At 43.0% G+C, this 22046-nt stretch overlaps 1 protein-coding gene across 1 annotated transcript in view; it reads right to left on the bottom strand.

Moving 5' to 3' along the window:
* The window catches only part of ADAP1 (ArfGAP with dual PH domains 1), a 101932-nt gene that overhangs the window by 63763 nt on the left and 16123 nt on the right, over positions 1-22046 (bottom strand). Inside the window, exons 2-4 of the mRNA XM_074965244.1 lie at positions 20782-20912; positions 18323-18414; positions 4516-4598 (exon numbers count right to left, since the gene is read on the bottom strand). Coding sequence (XP_074821345.1) covers positions 4516-4598; positions 18323-18414; positions 20782-20912 — 306 coding nt within the window. The remainder of the gene's footprint in view (positions 1-4515; positions 4599-18322; positions 18415-20781; positions 20913-22046) is intronic.

The raw sequence follows: 22046 nt of genomic DNA, 5'->3' as shown, positions 1-22046 counted from the left end.
AACCTAGCAAAGGGACCCAGCGACAGCTGGCTCAGGGGCTCTGCAAAATCTCTATGGGAGCAGCGATGGAACCTTATATTCCCTGCACAGCCCTGAGTCCTTCCTCTTCTTGCTCTCTGGCAGCTGTAGGGTTAACTCACATCCTCCTGGCAGACTCTGTTCCTGCTTCCCTGTGCACCTCAGTCCTGACTTGCAACATCTGACATTCCAGTCCCGAGACTCCTTTAAGCGGTGACTGTCAGTCAGGCTGCAGTAGTTTTTGTTTGGCATTTACAGACTCTAGACAATCTCTCCCCAAAGGCTGTTCGGAAACAGAGGAAGCTGAATTTCTGATGAGGGCTTCAAAAAAATACTTCTCGTTATTAGACTGGCTGGAAAAGGACCTCGCTTGGAGCTACTGAAAGAAGAGCATTCTCCTATTTTATATGCAATTATCGCAAAGATATTAGAGCACAAAATTGCCCCTGGGATTGGAAGATGGAATTAAATCTTCCAGCGAACACCAGGAAATGGATCTTGATGTCTCTATTAGTAGCAAAATGTTTCGTACTTGGAAACTGGCAATCTAGCGCCTCTCCAGGGAATTCAGAATGGTGAGAAAAATAGTCAAACATAGTGTTAAGGGGGAAAACATAACTTCACATGGAAGACAAAAGAGGGAAAATGCATACTCCAGTGAGATGGTTGTGATATAAGACACCTTTTGTATATGAGGTCATTAATGAACACCAGCAGCCCAGATCCCCTGATGTGTTCCTGCAGTGCAAAGAAGCCATAAGCATGGGGCCACCAGCAACATACTGCTCATTCCAGCACATGAGGAATTGACCAAACTGGTGTTGTGGTTCGTAAGCCACGTCACCCTGGCATTTGGTGGGAGGGGAATGGCCGGAGCATGCAGTGTGGTTGGGACTAGGGCTGGTTGGAAGTGTTGCACTGAAACCGTTTTTTTCGATGAAAAATGCCATTTTCTTCAAAATCAAATCATTTCAGAAACTGCGCTGATTTCAAAGAACAGTCCCATGGGAAGAAATAGTCTCAAACGAAAAGCTTTTTCCTCTGGACAAATGTTCATGAATACAGAAATGAAATTTCGTTTCAGAACTCCAAAATTTTGCTTCATAATTTTATTGGATGGATTTTTGTCAGTGTCAAATTACTTTTATGTTATTTCATGAACACGTCAGTAGCAGCAGTGCATAATTTGTGGCTTCTGTTGAGTCGTTGACACAAAGCGTCAAACTGTTTCATAGGAATAGGGACAGTAGAAACTTTGATCTAGAAAAACAAGATGAAATATTTCAATGTGTACTAAGCAGCAACTGCCTTTAATGATTGAAAACTAATAAATAAAAAGACTATTTCAAGTATTACATCATATGATGACAAGTCAGCGGCAGCGGCACATATTAGACACCACTAGTACTGCCATGTTATGAAATAATGTAAAAATTATAAATATAACAATGAACACATTAAAATGAAATTTTGGAACTCAGATCTTTTGGAAATTCTGATTCATGGGAAATTTTGAAAATTCATTCTGATTTGGATCAAGAATAAATTTTGAAATTTCCAGTGAACTGAAGATTCCAAGTTTCAACCATCTCCAGTCAGGATTTTCCTCGGTCTTGACAAACGGCAGTTGATCTTGGAGCCATTTGCAGGCAGTGTAAATTAGAGCAGCTCTTAGGCTGCTCTAACTTGTGCCACATGACCAAACTGGCATGCAGCAGGCCTAGGACTGAGGGACAGTAATATATCTAACAAGCTTTTTTGCAACCCCATGGCTGATTTGTATTGTGCGTTCATTGGCCATAGCTGCAGATCTTGGCTAATATTTCTAGATTACATTTGTGGCTAATATACATGGGCCCTGTGTCAGGTCTTAACTGTGACAAATTCTCATCTCCGCCTCCCCCCCCCCCCCCAAAAAGACAAGCTAAAAGCATAAAGCAATGCATATGCATGTAGTTGCATTCCTTTGTCCAGAGACTGACAGAAATGGTTGTGATGTTCATTTAAAAATGTCTCATTGTTCTACTTTGTTCTCTATTTAATTTTTCATGAAGATTTTTTTAAAAAGCAAAAAAAACCAGAGTGCATCAATATGTGCTTAAACAATGCATAGCTTTTCCTGACTAATGAAGTTATCAGACAACACCTGTAAAATATGCAGCTAAAATTAACTCCTGTTTGAGTCCTTGCTACAGTATCTATTTAGAACTCTCAAAACACTTAGGCCCCAATCCAAAGCATAGCACTTAAGCACATGCTTCGGACATGCTTTCAGCTTGGAAAAGAGGAGACTAAGGGGAGATATGATAGAGGTATATAAAATCATGAGTGGTGTGGAGAAAGTGAACAAGGAAAAGTTATTTACTTGTTCCCATAATACAAGAACTAGAGGCCACCAAATGAAATTAATGGGTAGCAGGTTTAACACAAAAAAAAGGAAGTTCTTCTTCACTCAGTGCACAATCAACCTGTGGAACTCCTTGCCTGAGGAGGTTGCGAAGGCTAGGACTATAACAGGGTTTAAAAGAGAACTGGATACATTCATGGAGGTTAAGTCCATTAATGGCTATTAGCCAGGATTGGTAAGAAATGGTGTCCCTAGCCTCTGTTTGTCAGAGGGTGGAGATGGATGGCAGGAGAGAGATCACTAGATCATTACCTGTTAGGTTCACTCCCTCTGGGGCACCTGGCATTGGCCACTGTCGGTAGACAGGATACTGGGCTCGATGGACCTTTGGTCTGACCCAGTATGGCCATTCTTATGTTTTCTTTCTTATGCTTAACTTTAAACACCAGTCATTTTATGGAAGTTAGTGGAATTACTCATGTGTTTGAAGTTAGGCATGTAATTAAAGTCCCTTAACACTAAAGATTAATATTCCGCGGACAGTAAAGTGTTACTCTGTGGGTGTGTATTGTACATATCTTAGTTTATATTTTTCAAAGCTGTCTAGGGGATTTATATATATATAAATATATATATATACACACACACACACACACACACCCCCCATCCATTAAAATTAACGGACTATATATAAATCTGCTAGGCAGCTTTGAAAATCTGAAACACACCACTTTTACACATACATATACACACACACACACACACACACACACACTCACTCACTCTCTCTCTCACACTAATATGTACATTACATATAGTGACATATAACCATAAAATGGCATAGCAGAAATTCTTTGAACATAAGCTGGGTATACATGAGGTCAGATTTTAATTGTAGCTCGATTAGCAGCAAACCGCAGGTGCTACCTGCTTATTATTAGGCTCCACAAGCAGCATGAAATTAATATTTTAACCTTTTCGTCACTAACATGGTCCTTGTTAATATAATTATTCCGGCGCCATCCATGCACATAGCTGGTGTAAAAAAACCAAAAAAAAAAAAAAAGTACAGTATAAATACAGAATAAATTCAATGCCACCTTCATCTGATGAAAAGAAAAGAACAGGAAACCAGCCAATTTTATGTCTCCTTTCACGTCACTCACAACAGCTTCAAAAGTAATGTTCGCCAAATCCTATACATCCACTTAAAAAGATCCCCAACAAATTCTTCTGAAGATCCTTCTGCTCCACAAGTCAATCTATCTACAAACTCCACAGTTCCTCGCTGTATTGTATTGCATGCATTGATTGGAACTATTTGGAGGAGGGACTTCAATGGCTGCATGGAAAGCCTTTTCAATGGTACACTTGTTATGCCATGGGCTTGACCCTGCTCCACTGAAGACAATGGGTGTTTTACCATTGACTGCAATGGGAGAAGGATCAGTCCCTATATACATAAGTAATAACCTCCTGGCCTGAAGTTAATGGGGAAGTGGGGTGGATCCCATGACTTCTGAATCAAATCAGATGGCTTAGCTATCATTGTGATAATTCTAAAGAATAAACCCCCAATTTCTTTTGTTAAAAACAACAGTCAACTTGCATTTAATGGCACTTAAACGTTGGCTGAATTTTTGACCCTAACCACAAGAGCAGGTACCTGTGGGTACACACACACACACACAGTCACCTTGCATGAAAAACAATTTAAAAATATTGCCCCCAAACACTTATCTACAAAGACATCACAACAAAACCAAATGAGTTAATAACCCCACTTCATCATTCCCAAAGGAAAACTCTTCCTGGTCATATCCTTACCAAGTAGTGACCTATATTTTAATTCCTATTAACACACCCAGCAACCAGAAAGTATCTTATTTGTACTTTATTTGTTGGTCACATGCATGGCCCAAAGCCCACTGAAGTCAATGAAATGACCCCTCCATTGATTTCATCGGGCTTTGAATCAGACTCTAAAGTCTCGACCCAACCCCAAGGGGAGTCTTTTCCGAAGGAGTTGCACTTTCCCCTCCTGTCTAGGGAGCTGTAATTTTTCAATGTTATAGAAAAGGAGACCATGGAAAGTAAATGGATGCTTTTGTACACAGCAAAAATCATCTGCTGAGAATTTCTTTCACTACCTGCAGAATAAGGCTCTTGCTTCTCAGTGTAAATGAATTCTTTTCTTTCATATTTGGCTCTGATCCACTGTTCTCGTAGCAGTCTGAAAAAAAAAAAAAACAGAAAAGGAGACATAGTCCAGAATAAGCTAAAAAATAATTTATGATCATTAATTCTTCAATGGAAATGTGAGTGCAAGTTGAAAGCCCTCCAAAAATTAAACTGTACATGAGCCGGAGTCATTGGCTTGGCTTGGGTTTCCTCTGTTTGTCAGTTAGACCACAAGTTGATTCTTGTGCACACAATTCTAATGGAACTTTTAAAAATGTATATGCAAAAATTAGCAGAGTAACTCAGCATCTAGCCTCAGTGCAAGATGTCCTTCTTAACATAAGAGTAATTTCAAATATTATTTCATTTCAATTTGGAATGCTAGGCCAGGAAATACTTTTGTCAGATTGAACTCTTTAACTAGGGGGATCAGTCCAGGAACAAAAGGAGAAGATTGTCGCAGCGCTGCTGGTATACAGCAGAAATCAGGCATGCCAACGACAATGCATTTAAATGGTTGACTTTTCAGCAATTAAAGATTGAGAGGTATCATCTCTTCTCAATGACTGCAGCCTATGCAAAGAGATCTCTGTGCATCAGGATGAGAAGGTACTCCTCAGTGTAAAAGAGCTGAACTCGAAGCGCATAGCAGAAAACTTTGTAGAAAACCATCCGTCTATTATTAAATGCCCTACATTTCCAACTGAAATCTCCAGAAAGGAAACTGGTGTCATTTATACGGCACACAAGGTCTTTATTTTCAGAAAAACATTTAGATCAAAGATTACAAATAAATTAAAATAAAAAAGTGACTGCTAGCATTAATGAGGGTATTTGGCCTGGAATTTGCTGTAGCCTCAAGACTGTTTTAATTGTTCCTAATTGTCTATTGACCTACAATCTTAAGAGCACCACGGGTTACTCCAAGTTTGTTTCTTTGTGGGCACATTTAGAAGTAGGTTATACTGATCTCAGCAAGAGTATCACTCAGCAATGACCTCGTATCGGGTTAGATTTGCTCATCATTTGCAGAACTCATGGCACTTCAACCCCATCATATCTGTGTGACCAAATAAATAAATAATGTGTGCATGGAAGGAGCACATATGTATTCATGCTTTTATGAAAATTAAACACAGTATCTGCTTGGCATAACTTCCTCATTCTCAAAAAATGCTTCAGAGGAGAAAAAAAGTGTTAATTTTTTTTAAATTAATATATTTGGATACAGAATGCTGAGATAGCTCAAATGATATCAGACTTCCATTGCATCTGACCTCTCTGCCTTTTCCCCTCCCTCTTCCCATCCACTTGTTCCTTCCTTTTGTTGTTTGCCTCTTTGTGTATGTCTTTTTCTTTTATTGTTACCCCAACCTTAATGTATTATGTCTGTGTAATATTGCCTGATTCTGTATTGTCTGGCCTTGCAACTTTGACAAGTTGTAAAATTGCGTGATTGCATTATTTGATTGGATAGCCTGTGAAATGTGCAGTATTTGGGTAGCACCTACAAGCTGTAATTCATTTATCTTTTGTTTGTATTTGTTTCCTTATGAAAATGAATACAAAATTCATCATAAAAAATCATTTCTAGCTGCAGCAAACAACTTAATCAAATTTACAAGAGAATATTCATCCATATCTGTAGGTATAATCATTTCCTGGTCTGTAAACGTGGGGATAGTGATATTTCTTTTCTCCCATCCATTGTCTGTTTTATCTACTTAGATTATAAACTTTTTGGGGCAGGAACTGACTCTCACTATGGGTGTGTCTACACCACAAATGAAGGTGTCACTGGAGCATGGGTAGGCACATCCATGCTATCTTTAATCTAGCAAGCACAGGTAACAACAGCAGTGTAGACATGGTGGCATGGGCTAGCCACCTGAGTTCAAGCCTGCCAGGGAACTTGGATATGTACTCCGGGGGCTGGCCCATACTAAAGCCCATGTCACCTTGTTTACACTACTGCTGTTACCCAGGCTACCCAAATTTAGGCTAGCATGAGCATGCCTAACTGTGCTACCACTACACCTTCACATGCTGTGTAGACATACCCTGTGTGTACACACAGTGTATAGGCCAACTGGGCCCAATCTTAGTTGTGAACTCTAGGCATTACTACAATATAAATATATTGGATCTGCCTTTCCCCCTTTGCCTCCAAATCCCTTTTCGTCTTATTTTCATATCTGATCCTTAATTGTTAGGTTTGTAGCTGTAATCCAGACTGTAAACTCTACAGAGCGGCACAGATCTTGTCTTCTTATGTTTGTAAAGGGCTGTGTCCATCTAGGAAGCTACAGACCTATTACGCGACGTAATCACAAATACTTTTAATTTTACTATCCTACTATTTTCTTCAGTTTGGCTGTTGCAGAAGGCCAATATCTCCTCAGCCAAACTAAAACCTCCACACCTGCTACCCTTTTGGGGATGAGGGCTGGTACTTGTGGCACAGCTTAGAGAGACACTGAGGGACCAACAAAAACCATCAAATTCAGATATTGTCATGTCCACAGCTGAACATTTGAGAAGCTGATCACAACTGAATCTTTGAAACTTTTCAAACAACACTAGTCAGAATTTACCTTGGGGAGGAAAATTCAGAGCACCCACATTAACTTCAGTGGAGTCTGCTAATTTCAATAGGAGCTGCACCCGCTTCGTACTTCTGAAAGTCAGGCTTCTTATGTAGGTGCTTAAATATGGATTTAGGTTCACGTACACAAGTTTGAAACACATCCCCTCACTGTACAATGCAAATTCTACAGCAGGTATTTTAGGTCATCCATATGCCTTAGGAAACACTTTTCTACAATTCTGTATTTTCTATGAAACTGGCAATGCTCAAGAATCTATGTTTCTACACATACCTGCAGATGTGCACAAATTCATGAGCCATTATGCTGGGACTCCGATCTGTTTGATCAGGGCTCTGCATGAGCAGGCCAGTTGCAGGATGCACTCTATACGCTTATTTGGCCATAAAGGCCTGATCCTGAGAGGTCTGAATCATTTGCAACTCCCAAGGAAATCCTGGACCCATTGAACTCAATGGCAAGATTCCTATTAAGTTCAGTAGGGGCTGGATTTCTGCGCTGGTGTCAGCGGGAGTTGTAAGTGGTTAGGACCAATGAAGCCTTAATTGAAGGCTTCAGAACACAGAGCCCACTGATTTCAATGGCAGTCCTTCCACCGTTTTCACTGGACTTTGAATCAGACCGATGTTTCACTTTAATGAACCCTTGCGGCTGCTCTACATATGTGCTGTAAACTTATTTCTGCATGTTTGATTTTAGCTGTATTTACCATGATGTAGGCTCTACATAAACTGAACTGAAGGGTAAAGAAGTAAAGAATTAAAGAAGTTGGGACAGACAATACATGCCAAATAGAGGACCAAATATGGAAAACTCCCATTAACATCAATAGGAGTTCTCTAAGCAGAAATAACGGCCACCATTTATTAGGTTTATAGTGACCAGTGGGCCCTGTAATGAGGTTGATATTTCTAGGAATGATCCAATTTCTATTTCAAAACTTAGAAGATACACAGCTTTTGCAATCTGATCCAAAACTTACAGCCCACCTAAAGTCTGCCAGACTGTTAGATACAGGGAATGTGTCATTCCTGGCAAATGACTAGAAGGAAGGTAGTGGGCTCTTTGTTCTGTAATTAACACAAGAGCAAACTGAAATCAAAAATCAAAATGAGAGCAAAATTTAATGGAGGAGAAGAAAACAGAACAGGTCTTGAATATGCTAACACTAAAATAAATGGAAAACTCCCATTTGAATGAAAGAGATGGCAGAGCGAGAGGTCAAAGAAAGGGTCAGATGGCGTTGTGCTTGAGAACTCGAAATGTCATAATTTTTTTTTTTTACTTGTTTGCTTTTGGAAATGAGAATGTGCCATTGACAAAGTAGATGGTTTCAGGTCAAAGGGACAGCAGCAAAGGTTCCAGATGGAGTCATTTGAGTCATTTTAGTTCTGAGTCAGATGCCATTTAAAATGAAGCAAGTAGCTGGCACAGATTCAGGACAAGTCTCTGTCTAATAACGTTTTAAAAAATACCACATCACAGGAAAAATATATTTATGGAGGTGAAATTAATAGGAAAGAAACAGATGTCTTCCTCCCTTCCTCACTGCTTCAAAGCCATTTTCCATTGAAAATATAAAGCAAAAACACCAGGAGTGTCCAATAAAGAGCTGGCTGGAGAATAGGGTATTTTCCCCTTGAAAAATATTGATGAAAAAAATTCATTTTCATCCAAAAAAAAAATAATAAAAAAATTCCATGGAACATTTAGGCTTATTGTTGAAAGCCCAAAACCTTTTGGCTGAAAACGTAAAGTTTTGGTTGGGAAACACTGAAATGAAATATTGGGTCAATCCAAACAGAACATTCCATTTTGGAGCAGTCTGACAAACTGTATCTGCCTGCACTGCCACAGTGCTTCATGGGAGGTGTAATTAGAGTACCTTATGCCCCCAGTCTCCCTGGTTGGACTACATCTTCCATGATGCCCCAAAGTCTCCTATCTTGCATCATGGAAGTCACCTGCCTCTGAGGCATCATGGGAGATGTAGTTCAGCCAGAAAATCTAGCCCACATAGGAGAATAGGGACATAAGGCACACAAACTATGATTCCCATGTAGCACTGCGATGGCTCATGAGGATGTAGTTTTAATGTTGAATCAAGCCAAAACAAAGCCTTGTGATTTGGGAAATGTCCTTTCTGAATTGAAAGGTTTGGTTTTCAGGTGCTGGGTTTTTCTGACAAAAAGTTTCCGCAGAAAGCAGACATGTTTCACAAACAATTTTGTTTAATCAAAAACACAGTTTTCCATCAAGAAACAATTTTGACTGAAAATTTTCAACTTGCTCTAATCCAATGCCAATTTTCCTTGAATAAATGGTCTCCCTCCAGCTTCAGTGACACAGATATGAAGAATTCAGAGTAGCAGCCATGTTAGTCTGTATCCCCAAAAAGAAAAGGAGTACTTGTGGCACCTTAGAGACTAACACATTTATTTGAGCAGATCCGATGAAGCGAGCTGTAGCTCACGAAAGCTTATGCTCAAATAAATTTGTCAGTCTCTAAGGTGCCACAAGTCCTCCTTTTCTTTTTGGAGATATGAAGAAAGAAAAGCAACCAAAAAACACTTATACTCTGGTTAAAAACACCTGCTCAGTTAAAGTCATTGCATAGGGACGGGCCAGTTAAACACCACATCTGGCTCACAGCAGCATTGTTTTTTAAAATGGTGAGCATTTGGGTTAGAAACGTGCAGGAAACAGCCTGTGTATCTGTACTGTTTGTAACCCAGAACTCCTCCGTGAATTAAATAAATCAATATGAATGAATAGTCTTTAGGACTCATGGCAAAAGACAAGATGATTTGTATGGGGGGGGGGGGGCGCAGATTCCATAGCACTGAATCGAGGAAAGTGTGTAGATTACAAGCAATCACGTGCCAGTAGAAGTTACCAAATTCAGTCAAGAGTTTCAGAAGTGACCAGTGATTCTGGGTGTCCAGCCTGAAACACCATAAAGAGTTCTGATTTAGAAAGTGCTGAGCATCCCCTCTCTGAAAGCAGGCCATTTTACAATGTCTCAAGTTGGGCAATGGTGACTTTTGAAAATGTTGGCCGTAATACCTTAGTAAGTAGGCAAGAGTCAGGTATAAAATGAAACCCTTTAACCACAATGTTTTATGGCTAAAGGGAAAGAAGATCTTGTTAGTATCGATACCAGATTCCAGTAGCATTGGCTATTGTCACGTTTCCATGACAGTTGTTTTCATAGGCTCACAACTTTCTGAAACATTCACCCGGGGAAGCGACCGTTTGGAAACAGTGCCTCAGGGCCATACGTTGATAACAACTAGGGTTTGCACAGAGAGCGGCTGACAGCAAAGCCATAGAGAAAGGCAACTGGTTAATTCTGCAACACGTGCAGTGTGTTGTGGCCCACATCTACCTGTAGGTAGCCCACAGCCCTTGAAGATTCTTACCTCTCTTGCACCAACCTATGCGGCTGGTTGCCTTACCAGGACTGCACTGTGTGCGCCAAGCAGGACTTACTTGGACATATTATTTGTATTACAAGAGCATGTAGAGAAGGGGCAGGCAAACATTTTGGTCCGAGGGCCACATCGGGTTTGCAAAACTGTATGGAGGGCCGGGTAGGGAAGGCTGTGCCTCCCCAAACGGCCTGGCCCCCTGCCCCCTATCCAACCCCTCCCACTTCCTGCCCCCTGACTGCCCCCCTCAGAACCCCTGACCCTTCCAACCCCCTGCCCGCTCCTCGTCCCCTGACTGCCCCCTCCAGGGACCCCCCACCCCTAACTGCCCCCCCGGGACCCCACCCCCTATCCAACCCCCCCCCCCCCGTTCCCTGTCCTCTGACTGCCCCCCAGGACTCGCTGCCCCTTATCCAACACCCTCGCTCCCCACCCCCTTACCATGCCGCTCAGAGCGGCAGAACTGGAAGCCGCGCCGCCTGGCCGGAGCCAGCCACTCTACCCGCACAGCGACATAGCTGCGGGGGGAGGGGGGACAGCAGGGGAGGGGCTGGGAGCTCGCCTCCGCGGTCGGGAGCTCAAGGGCCAGGCAGGATGGTCCTGCAGGCCAGATGTGGCCCGTGTGCCGTAGTTTGCCCACCTCTGACCTAGAGGCCCCAAATTGAGACTGGGGCCCTGCTGTGCTAGGGGCTGTACAAACACTTAGCAAGAGAGAGCCTCGGACTCACAGTCTCAACAGACAGAGCATGAGCGGGGAAACACATACAGAGATGGGATACGACTTGCTAGTGCTTATAGAGCAAGTCAGTGGTAAACTGGGAGTGTTACCCAGTTCTCCTGATTCCCAGTCCAGGGTCCTAGTCACTGGACCTCACTGCCTCTTCTCAGTGCAGCTTAAGCCGATGTAGCAGACGTATTTCTGGCTAGGTGTAGTAGCACCAAATTGGTGCCGGTGTTGTATGATGCTTCTCTTCAGGTTGGACCTGAATACCTAGGTGAAATGTGAAAAGACCCCTAATGGGATGTGTTCAGACTACAAAACAGAAGACGCATAGAGGCAAATAAGAATGGAGGATTTTTTTTTTTTAAGTTTGACATAAGACTTCTGCTAATTGCCTACAGTTTCCACTGTCAGGTGCCACAGGCTCATCTGACCAGACACAGACCCCCTGTGGCTTAGCTTACCATCCAGTCCCCCTGTAACACCCTTTTTAACAGGCTGGGGAAGCCAATTTTCAAACTCCATCTTCTGTGTGAGAACTGCCTTGCTTAAAAGATACAAAAACCCAAATAATAATAAAAAAAGATGTGTTTTTTGTGAAAAGGCCACCTGTTGTGTGATTCAAGTATGGAAAATTCACAATAGCACAAACATAGGACCTGGCTAAAAGAAGCATGTGGCCTGAGAGACAAAGGAGCTCCCGCAATGCTCCATATCCTGATGATTTATTGAGCCCCAACAACATGCTCAATGCTGTACAAAGTGTAGAAGACACGGTTACCATCACCATAGCTACCTATATTAGCTAATGCCCATTTATGATGGTTTCAGAAGTTCTCACTTGCTTATTTCTAAAAAAAAATGACTACACCAAATAAATCAATCATCCTCCGCAAACCACCACTGGTATCTCATGGCTGGTGCAAAGGGCAATCAAAACAATTACACTTCTACGAAGCTAGAAGTCATTCTTAATAGTTGCTTAACATAGACAGACTACAGCGGCATGGCTAGAAAGAACACCACAAGTTAGAATGCACCGCTAGAACCTGGCTTAATAGGCCTAATCCAAAAGCCTTTTCAAGTCCATGGGAGCCTTTCCCTTGTCTTCACTGGGCTTTGGCCCAAAAGTGGCTATGTAAGTGGGTAGATAGTCTTCTCCCTTAGCAGATCTGTTCCATGCATGTCTTCACACCTGCTGCCTTCAGAGACATAAACATGGTCTACTGCGTTTGCTCTTGTGAGGTCTGAAGACGCAACCCAGCTGTGAGTGTGAGAGCTGGATCCTAGCTCTGTTTGCAGAACATCAACAGAATGGCTTTCTAAATTCCAGTCTGTTACATTTGTGCAAATCCACTTAAGGCAATAGAGTTACACAGTTGTAACTGATGGCATGATCTAAAAACAATGGGATTGCATAGACAAGAGGGTAACAAATTGGGCAGAATTTGGCACACAGAAACCCCATTACTGATGCTGCTACAGCTGCTGCATGGGCAGGGGAGGACCCAGCTTCACTTTCAGGGCCCAGCATGGGTTTGCAGGGCTGGTAGTTAAGGGAAAAGACAAAAACAGAACACAACAAGCGAGCATCTAACGATCTGTATATTGAGCACATTAAACCTGGAAAAAATATCAATAAATAATCATAGTTGCTTTTTCAACTAGAGCAGCGCTTTGAATGACTGAACACATTTTTAAAGTACTTATAACTGCACAATAGCAATGATATTAGAAACCACTATTTTTCTACCTATAATTATCTCTTTTTATATTCTTAGGACTATCCAGGGCATGGACCCTACTGGGACATTGCTGTTTCTTGGATGATTTGAAAGCACCTGACCGCTCTGGTTTGTCATCTCATCATACCCCAGGTACTGCAACTGCCCATGGTACTTTGTACTCTTATTTAAATCTAATGTGTCCCACACTCCCACCAGAAGCACTTGGGCACTGAAAGCTGATTCATTAAAATATTATGTTGTTAAAGATGAAGGGCCTGACGCTGATTTCACTCACATCAACGTAAGCCTTGAATAACCAAGATCAAAACCTGGTCCAAAGAAACGTATAGACTGAGGCAACACACTAGATTTCACTTATAGCATTAGTCATGCCACAGTAGGATTACAACTCAATCTGAAGATCTTGCTGCTGGTAAGTAGTGAGTGAAGGTGTGGATTTAGATCCACAGAAAGTAAAGCCATATACAGAGGGGCGTTTCTGTATTTTTCTAATCGGTTTTCAGCCAGCTGTGTCAACAAATTAAGACTTGTCTTTGCCTCTGTTGATAAGTATTGGTATGCTTCCTTCTTCATCCACAGCTCACCTCGGGTACGTCTACCCTGCAGCTGGGACTGAGCCGCCCAGTCCAGGCAGACAGACTCACATTAGAGAGGCTCAAGCTAGCACATTAAATAGAGCAGCTTGGATGTTGCAGCTCTGGGGGAGCTAGCCACCTGAGCTCCGACCCAGGGGTTCAGGTGGCCTTGAGGCAGGAATGCCAGAAGCTCCTGAGAAGTGGAGCCCTGCCCCTTCCCCCTTGAGTCCCAATCCTTTCCCCGCCGCTCCATCCTTTTCCCCGGGCCCCGCACGCTGCTTGCTCCTCTCTACGCCGTCCCCCTCCTCCGCTCTCTCTTAAGACTATGCTCTCCCACTTTTAAAAGTGATGGGGCCATGGCCCCCTGGCCCCTCTGTTCTGGCACCCCTGACTTGAGGGCTCCAGTCACTGCCCGACCTACCACCCGAAGTGCAATGTCCACACTGCTATTTTTAGCATGCTAGTTCCAGCTAGTGTGAGTCTGTCTACCAGGGCTGGGAGGCCCCCTCCCTGCAGTAGACATATGGTTAGAGCATGATCCTACAAATCCTTACTCACCCTTGCAGTCCTTGCTCATAGCGAAGAGTGAGTAGTCAGAGCTTAGCCTTTACCAGTAGGACCACTCCTGCGAGTCGGAGGCTGCAGGTATCAGAGGCTGCAGGAGCAGGCACGTCAACCACAGCTCAGACAACCCTCCATGTGTGACTGTTTCCTGAATAGCCCTCGTTCCATGCTTGCAGTGCCTCTGCTCCCTAGCAAAGGGGGTTGGCTAGATACTGTAGCAAATCAATGTGAGTAATGAACACCCGACCTGGATTCCTTTGGGCTGCCAGATGACCGATAGCTGTTTTCCTATCCTAGCCCCTCTCTAAGGGTCACTTGCCCCAGGCCACTCATGTACATCACCTGTAATTTAAAAACACTATTTAAAGCCTCTCCCAGTTTCACCAGGAACAATGGCTTGTTGCCTTACTATTCTTGATGTTGCTAGCACAGTTTAAGAAGCTGGCATGTAAACACCCAAAGCACATGGAATCACCTGAGAGGACGCTACAGAGCATATGAAGTGCATTTGTAGACAGGGTTCCAGGTGTGTTTTAAAGCACAGTGTTGTCTAATTTTGCTCAGAGTAAGTACAGACAACACAGTGAATGAAACACTGCCAGCATCTGGCCTCTGTTAGGCTCTCCCCGGGCAAGCCTGAAATGCAGCTAAGAGAGCTAGACTAACTGGGCTTGGAAACAGCTGCAAATGTGGCTATCGGTCCTAGAGTGGACAGTTTGCTCTTCTGGCTACAGACTACCCTATAGTCTCAATTGAATCGGTATCAAGTAATTTCTGTCTTTGCTGGTAGGAGGACTGGATTTCAGACCACTTTCCTCTGTATCACAAGAGAGGCTAAACCAGGAAAATTAACATGACGAATGTTTTGTACAGAATCTTTCAAGAAGCTGTAAATAGACTGGCGGTTTCAGTCCAGCAATGCAAGAGAGAAAATCAGCAACAGTTTCCTCTTGCACATGCACGGAGCTGAATGGTGGTGACCATTCCCACAGCAGCTAAGCCCTGGGGATGAGCTGAGCTGCACCACCCCAATGGGGACTCTGGGAGACCTGCTTCAAGGGTGTTACCAGGTCTGTAAGAGGATGGAGGCTGTTGAACCATTCAGTAAGGGGTGCTCCCCTCCATAGCTGGCCAGCTTGGCTTGTCCGGGGGGAAAAGGAGTGGCATGGCCTTTTGTGTGGGTCTAACAAGAAGGAGTTCTTGTTTGACTGTGGCTGGGAAGTCAACAGGGAAGGTTCTTGTGTCCTCCCTTCTCCATATGCACCTGGGGGGCCAGACACTATCTGAGCCCTTGCTTGGTGTCAACACCACCATTCTTAGAAGAGCCCTGTCCCGTCATTCGGCACAGTGCAACCTGTCTGAAGGGACTGCCCCAGGGGTGAACAAAAACTTGGCAATCCAGCCAAGACGTGTCTTTAACCAAAGGTCAATCAAAACTGTATGAGAAACCTCGGGGATGATTATGTAAAGTATTATTGTCACCACTTGTGAATGGGGAAACTGGGTCAAAGAGATTCAGTGGCTTGCATGGGGAGGCAGGGGTCTTGCCGATTCAGCATGGGAATGGCAGGCAGGTGGCACCAGATTGTGTCACTGCTGGGCTGTGCGACCTTGGACAGGTCACTTCACTTTCTCTAAACCTCAGTTGGGATGCAATCACATTTACGTAACTTCCCGGGGGGGCTAGGAGGCCTTATTAAATAATAGGCCTTGTCTTCCAAACTTATTTGTGAAAGTAGCTCTTCATCACAGGGGAAATCCCATTGACGTTAATGGGACTCACTCACACGAGCAGCTGTGAAAGTTAAAAGGTCTGGCTCAACATCTGATGCATGCAAGCAAAGCATTAAGGTCAGGCAGAGGCAGGAACAGATCCTGGCAGGTTCTGAATGCCCGGCCCTGTAATCAAGGCTCTGGGCCATGCTCCCTCTATGGAGAGGCAGAAAATTTGGGCAAAAAAGTAGTAAATTGTAGAAATATCATGAATTTGTAAAGACGCACTTTATTCCCCCTTTGAAATGACTTTTTGAGATGACTGAGCTCCAGTGTTCCAGCCGGAATTCTGTTATTTTTCCCACGAATACAATGGCCACAACTCTAGGTTCTTGGGAGATGTTTTCCTAACCAGTCCTTAGAAACGTTACCCTCCAGGATGAATGGGGCTCCAATTGTGCCCTGGGGGCAGGCTGTTTGTTTTATGGTTTGGTGTCACTCTTCTGAGAGGGAGCAGGCTTTTTTGAGGAACAGTAACAAGATGAGGTTGTTTTCCATTTTACAGCATTATTGTTCTAAAGGGGTCATTTACAGTGATTTACTCAAATCATTTCTCTAACTGTAAGTACTGGGATCTGATACCAAAAATCATATCAGACCAAAATCATGATCTGGTAACACTTTGCAAATGAACAATTCTTTAGTGCCAAGCCAAGACAGACTCAACCTGGTGCTTCCAAAATCCTACACTTACCATTGGTATTTTAAAACAAGGGTTGGGGAGAAAAAGACTCACACAGATTCTAGCACACAACAAGAGAAATCAGTTAGGGATCCCATACACTCTCTTCCTCTCCATGGAAGATTTGTTTTGAAGAAAAAAAAAAAAAAGATAGAAAACTAAGAGAACTAACTTTTCTTAACAGCCATAGCAACAGGATTAAGAATCTAGTAAAAGCAGTATCATGCACATGGGTTCGGTCTAGGACTTACTGGGAGGTATTTTCTGGTCTGCTTTAGGCAGGAAGTCAGATTTGATATTTAATATGGGCCCTTCTGTGAATCCTTCAATCATTTCCCCCACTCTCAGCAGGGAAGCAGAGCCAAGGCCCCAGCTTGAGAACAAAGGGAAAGATGGCAGGTGGTAGGGTTAAGAGTTGCCCTCTGCAGACAGGCAGAGCCCTCAACTTAGACTGACAAAGGGACAGAGAGACAGAGCCTGGAATGGAATCCAGAGCAGCTTGGCTGGCTGATTGCACTGGCGTGGCCAGATGGACTACGTCTTAACCTTTCTCTGTGCTAACCCAAGGACTTCCGATGCTGTGTTCCAGTTCACTAATAACCCCTATTCTGTTTTTAAAAGGCTGCCAGGTGTCACTGCATATACTTGCTGAGGTACATGGGTCCCTGAAGGATGCACAAGTCCCTGACCAGGAGTCTCTCTCAGTTGGACTCATTGGGCAGAGCTCCCGGCATGAAACAGGAGTGCTGGAGCCTAGGGGCTCAGTCTCACAGGCATTGAGACCATGTAGCCCAATCTTAAGTACAAGTATGACCCCTTGGGGAGAGGGGAAGGTCTGCCAAACAGAAGGGATTCCTCCAAGGGACCATTTAAAAGCTGGAGCATCCATGTCGATCCATGACAGAGTGACAAAGTGGTGCTGTCATTTGCCGATTGGCCAACACTACAACCTCGTTCCTGGAAGTACTGCCTTCCAGGGGCCCAATCTTGCAGAGTGCTGTCTTCAATTGGTGTCAAGGGCACCCTGGACTTTGCAGGATTGGGCCCTAGAGATGGGTCTAATCAGACAAGCAATATAAACCGATTTTCTCCCCTCCCTTCAAATGCTGAAGCAGAGTAATTTTGGGCATACTATGGCACCTTTGTCATGTTGGATTCCACCACTGTAATAATCCCAGCCCATTGTGAGTGTTTACCCGCATAGTACTATGTAGAGTCTCTCTTTTATTGTCCTATCCTGGAAGATTATGTCTTGGGCATATGATAGCAGCTTTGGCACTACAGAAAAGAGCATCTTTGTATTACAAACAACAACATAGCATCTAGTATATCAGATGGTAGGGCCATGTTTTCATGCAGAAGGGCTATTTTAAAAGGTGGGGGAGGGTCTAAAAACCATAGTTAAAAATTCCTTAGAAACTTGGAAGGGTCTAGGGAACGAGCAATCTATTGATTCTTCCCTGCCCCATCCAACTGTAGTTATTAAATAAAATCTCATGCGTAGTACTAGCCTACCATATAAATCCAGAGGAATGGAACTTCTCAAGGCCCTTTATAACTGAAACCCCGCTGGGAATTTAAAACCAAACCAAACCCTGAAAACTCAAATATTACAGAGGCTGCAGTTGCACAAACAAATAAATGCTGTTTACCAGTGAAAATATTTAGTTACTTACTGACAGTCAGGAAATGTTGGTTTGTAATAAAATGGTGGTATTTTAGATTCATATCTTGCTTTTGCTACATTGTTTCCATTTGTGGCCATAAACTGTGAGAGGGAAAAAAAAAAAAAAGAAAAAATTAAGCAATTTTAGCTCTGGTTCTTTCACCCATCTCTGGTTCAACAGAGTAGTAATAGTACCCAATTCTGCACACGTGTATGGCAACACTCCATTGGGGCTTCTTATGGAAGGACGTGCTAGATCTTGCAGCAGTGTATCTGCAGGATAGGACCCATAGATTTCCATTTCTCTTAGCAGCTGCTGTCATCAACGTGATGCATCATTCATCAGGCAGGTGACTACATAGGCTGCTACAAACTTGGGAACAACCTCTTCCATCAAGATTGGACATTTCATCCCCGGGTCCAAATTCTGCCCTTGGTCACATGTGTGATCCCCACTGGTTTCATTGGTAGGTGTAGGTCAATGCATGGAACTAAGGGCAGGTCTCCCCCATTTCGCACTGGCGGATTCTCCAAGCCAAATTCTGCCTTAACTTGGCCATGTTCAAGGGCAGAATCTGGCACTGAATCTGCTCCCTAGCATTTCTACCCTAGCCAAATGACAGTCAGAAAAAGATCCTCTGATTTTATTATTGTTTTAAAGAAATCTGTACCTATTTTTGCTCCTTGGGAAAGATTAAGTGATCGGCATAAAAATGAAGGGTGAAGCTTCTGTGCAAAGCCACTCCAGTAAGCTAAATCTCCTGGAAGAGCCCCCTGCTGCTGATGGTGCATGAGGATGTGCAGGACTCAGCAATTAGTTTGTGTCTTAATCCAATTCTGGCCCTTTTGTTATACAAGGAAGCAGAATTTAAGAGCTATACTGACAAGAACTCTTGCAATTCACACCAGCGCATGATTACCCTGACCAGCCTCTAGGTCTCACTATGCTCACTCCTCATAGGTACATGCCTTTGAGGAGTGCAATTCCTACTGCTATACAGCAGAGAGAAGGAGAAGCAGCTGTTCCCCTGCCTCTGACACTTCAGTGGCATAAATGTAATTTGCACTCAGAGGTGTTTGCAGGCAAAATTTAGTTGACCAACACACCACCCCTATTTCACATTCAGGGAAAATGAGGATCAGAGAGGTTATGATCAAGGGATGAAATCCTGGCTCCATTGACCCAAGTCAATGAGAATTTTTCCATTGACTTCAACAGAGCCAGGATTTCATGCAATTTTTTCATAAGTGGCCTCTGAGTTTGGGTGACCAGCTCAAGACGCCTTGTGTGTGATATTCAGTGGTACTAAGCACTCACAACTCATACTGAAGTCAACGAAGTCATGGATGCTCATCACTCTAAAAAAATCACACCCAACATGCCTCAAACTGGCCCCTGGAATGGAAGAATCAAGGAGTCAGTACCCACTTTTGAAACCCTAGGCTTACATGACCTATCCAAAGTTTTACGCGAAATCAGCATCACAAGGAAGGCTAGAACCTTGATCTCCTGGAGAAGAAACTACAGGAAGTAGGTTGAAGGTTGGCAGTTTAGTTTAAAGGTGCTTTTAAACCTTCATCCTACAACCTCCTCAGCAACAACAACATTGGAAAATGGACTTGTTTGCTGCCCTTTAACATGATTAGTCAGTCTGTCATGGCAGTATCTGTCCTCATTCCCTTCTGTTCTAGGATTGAAAGTGCTAAGCTGAAAACTCTGCAGTGATAGACACATACATGCTCACAGAATTCAGTACAAATTCAATAACAAACACACACAGAGAAAACCTCTGCACTCTATGAAGCTGTATTTTGTCCCAGAGATTCTTATGCATTCAAAAAACATGAGTAAAGCCCCCAAAATCATGATATTTGCATAAAAACCACAAGTCTCTAAAAATAATGATGTTAGGGTTCTTTTATATGGATTGAGGCTTTATGGTTCCTGTATTCTAACTTTTCTCTATAGCCATGAAGGCTGGAAACAATTTTTTTAAAATGAAAGCTCATTTTCTCATGTATGTCACATGACTCCAGGAGCTGGGGCTTTAAGAAAACACCCCAATCATAGGACTCGTGATGAAATTGAGAGTTGGTAGCACGGCTCATGCCTTGGGGTACAATATATGTGAGAGCCTACAGGTTTTCTAGTTAGATTTATTAATTATTAGTATAGCCCCACAGCCAGCTAGCGAGGTGTTTTTCATACAGAGAAGAGTTAAGGTCTCTGTCACAGAGAGCACAATGTAAGAGCCCAATTCTGCAAGATGGGATTCGAGGGCTTTCAGGCCCTAAATAGCCAACATACTAGAGGTGATAGAATGCAACTAAAATAACATGAGTCAGCAGCAGGACTGGTTAAAAGTTTTTGAAATTTGCAATTTTCACACACACACAATATCGCTGCTTGTCTGAGCTTGTCAAAAATGGAATCACATTTTTTGTGACTTGTTAAAAAATAACGTATACCTCAACTTGAGCATCATCCCACGAATCTAAACGGACTGATTTCACTTTGCTGACGTGCGGGATATTGCGATGGATTCCTGAACAATTTAAACAGATAAACACTCCTAGGGTATGCGATGCCCAGTCTGGATCTGAAAGACAAAAAAAAAAAAAAGGAAAAGTATTGCTTTGGGACAGCTAATTGGAGTACAGAATTTAGCGAGGGGAAAAGTGGACTAAAAGAGAGTGAAATTTGGAGATCTCCCAGAGCTCAGAAGGGCTTTATGATTTTGAAGGCATTTAATGTGCAAATGTACATGCAAAAGGAAGGCAAGTTTGTGGGTCTAATTTACATTCAAAATCATGTGAAGGGCTCATTTATTCACACAGTTACTGGATCTGCATGCACAGTCATAGTGAACCTAACCGCTGTAACGTTCATCTCTCTTCATCGTCAGCATTTGTTCATGAAATGAAGAGGAGAAATTCCAACTTTTGTGATAAAACCTATGTCCCACTGAGGTGCTCAGGCACTGAAGAAAACAATTATAATTATAGTAGACACATCACAATAATAATAATCATAAAAAAACCCCATACTATTGTGCCAAGAAAAAGCCAGACAAAAGAGACATCATCGAGGGGCTGGATTAAATGACCTCTTGAGGTCTCTTCCAGCCCTATGTTTCTCTGATTAGAATAAAGGAATTCTACACAGGGCCCCAAAGTAACCATGGTAGAAAAGTTTCAGAGTAGCAGCCGTGTTCGTCTGTATTCGCAAAAAGAAAAGGAGGACTTGCGGCACCTTAGAGACTAACCAATTTATTTGAGCATAAGCTTTCGTGAGCTACAGCTCACTTCATCGGATGAATCTGAACCAGAAGGGTTTTCAGGCTTTGCTTGAGCGGAAGATGAATGCTTGAGCTGTAGCTCTGCATTTCTGCTGAGCAAAGCCCCACTGTTTACAGTGCTGGGCTCTGAGCTGACAAACGGCAAGGGCACTTTAAATTTGATTCCACTCTCACTGAATCCCTGGTTTGTTCCTTAGCACCACAAATGAGGGACGTCACATTCTACTGATAAACGCAGGGTTAAAGTAAGTTAATGCGATTAACAGAGAAAAAGAGCAGGCGTTACAGCAGGACACACACGCCAGCGTCTCTGGCTGATGCCCATGCAATGATCTCTGTTTGAACGCCCAGTAATAAATGTCAGCACTTGCTATTCCAACTCAAATGCAAACTGCCTCCTCGGAGCAGCTGAGCTTCCTTCTCAGCCGCCCCCAA

This window comes from Natator depressus, chromosome 10 (assembly GCF_965152275.1).
Source record: "Natator depressus isolate rNatDep1 chromosome 10, rNatDep2.hap1, whole genome shotgun sequence".
NCBI classification, from domain to species: Eukaryota; Metazoa; Chordata; order Testudines; family Cheloniidae; genus Natator; species Natator depressus.
The sequence above is the reverse complement of the archived record's forward strand: the minus strand, read 5'-3'. Positions and strand labels throughout refer to the sequence as shown.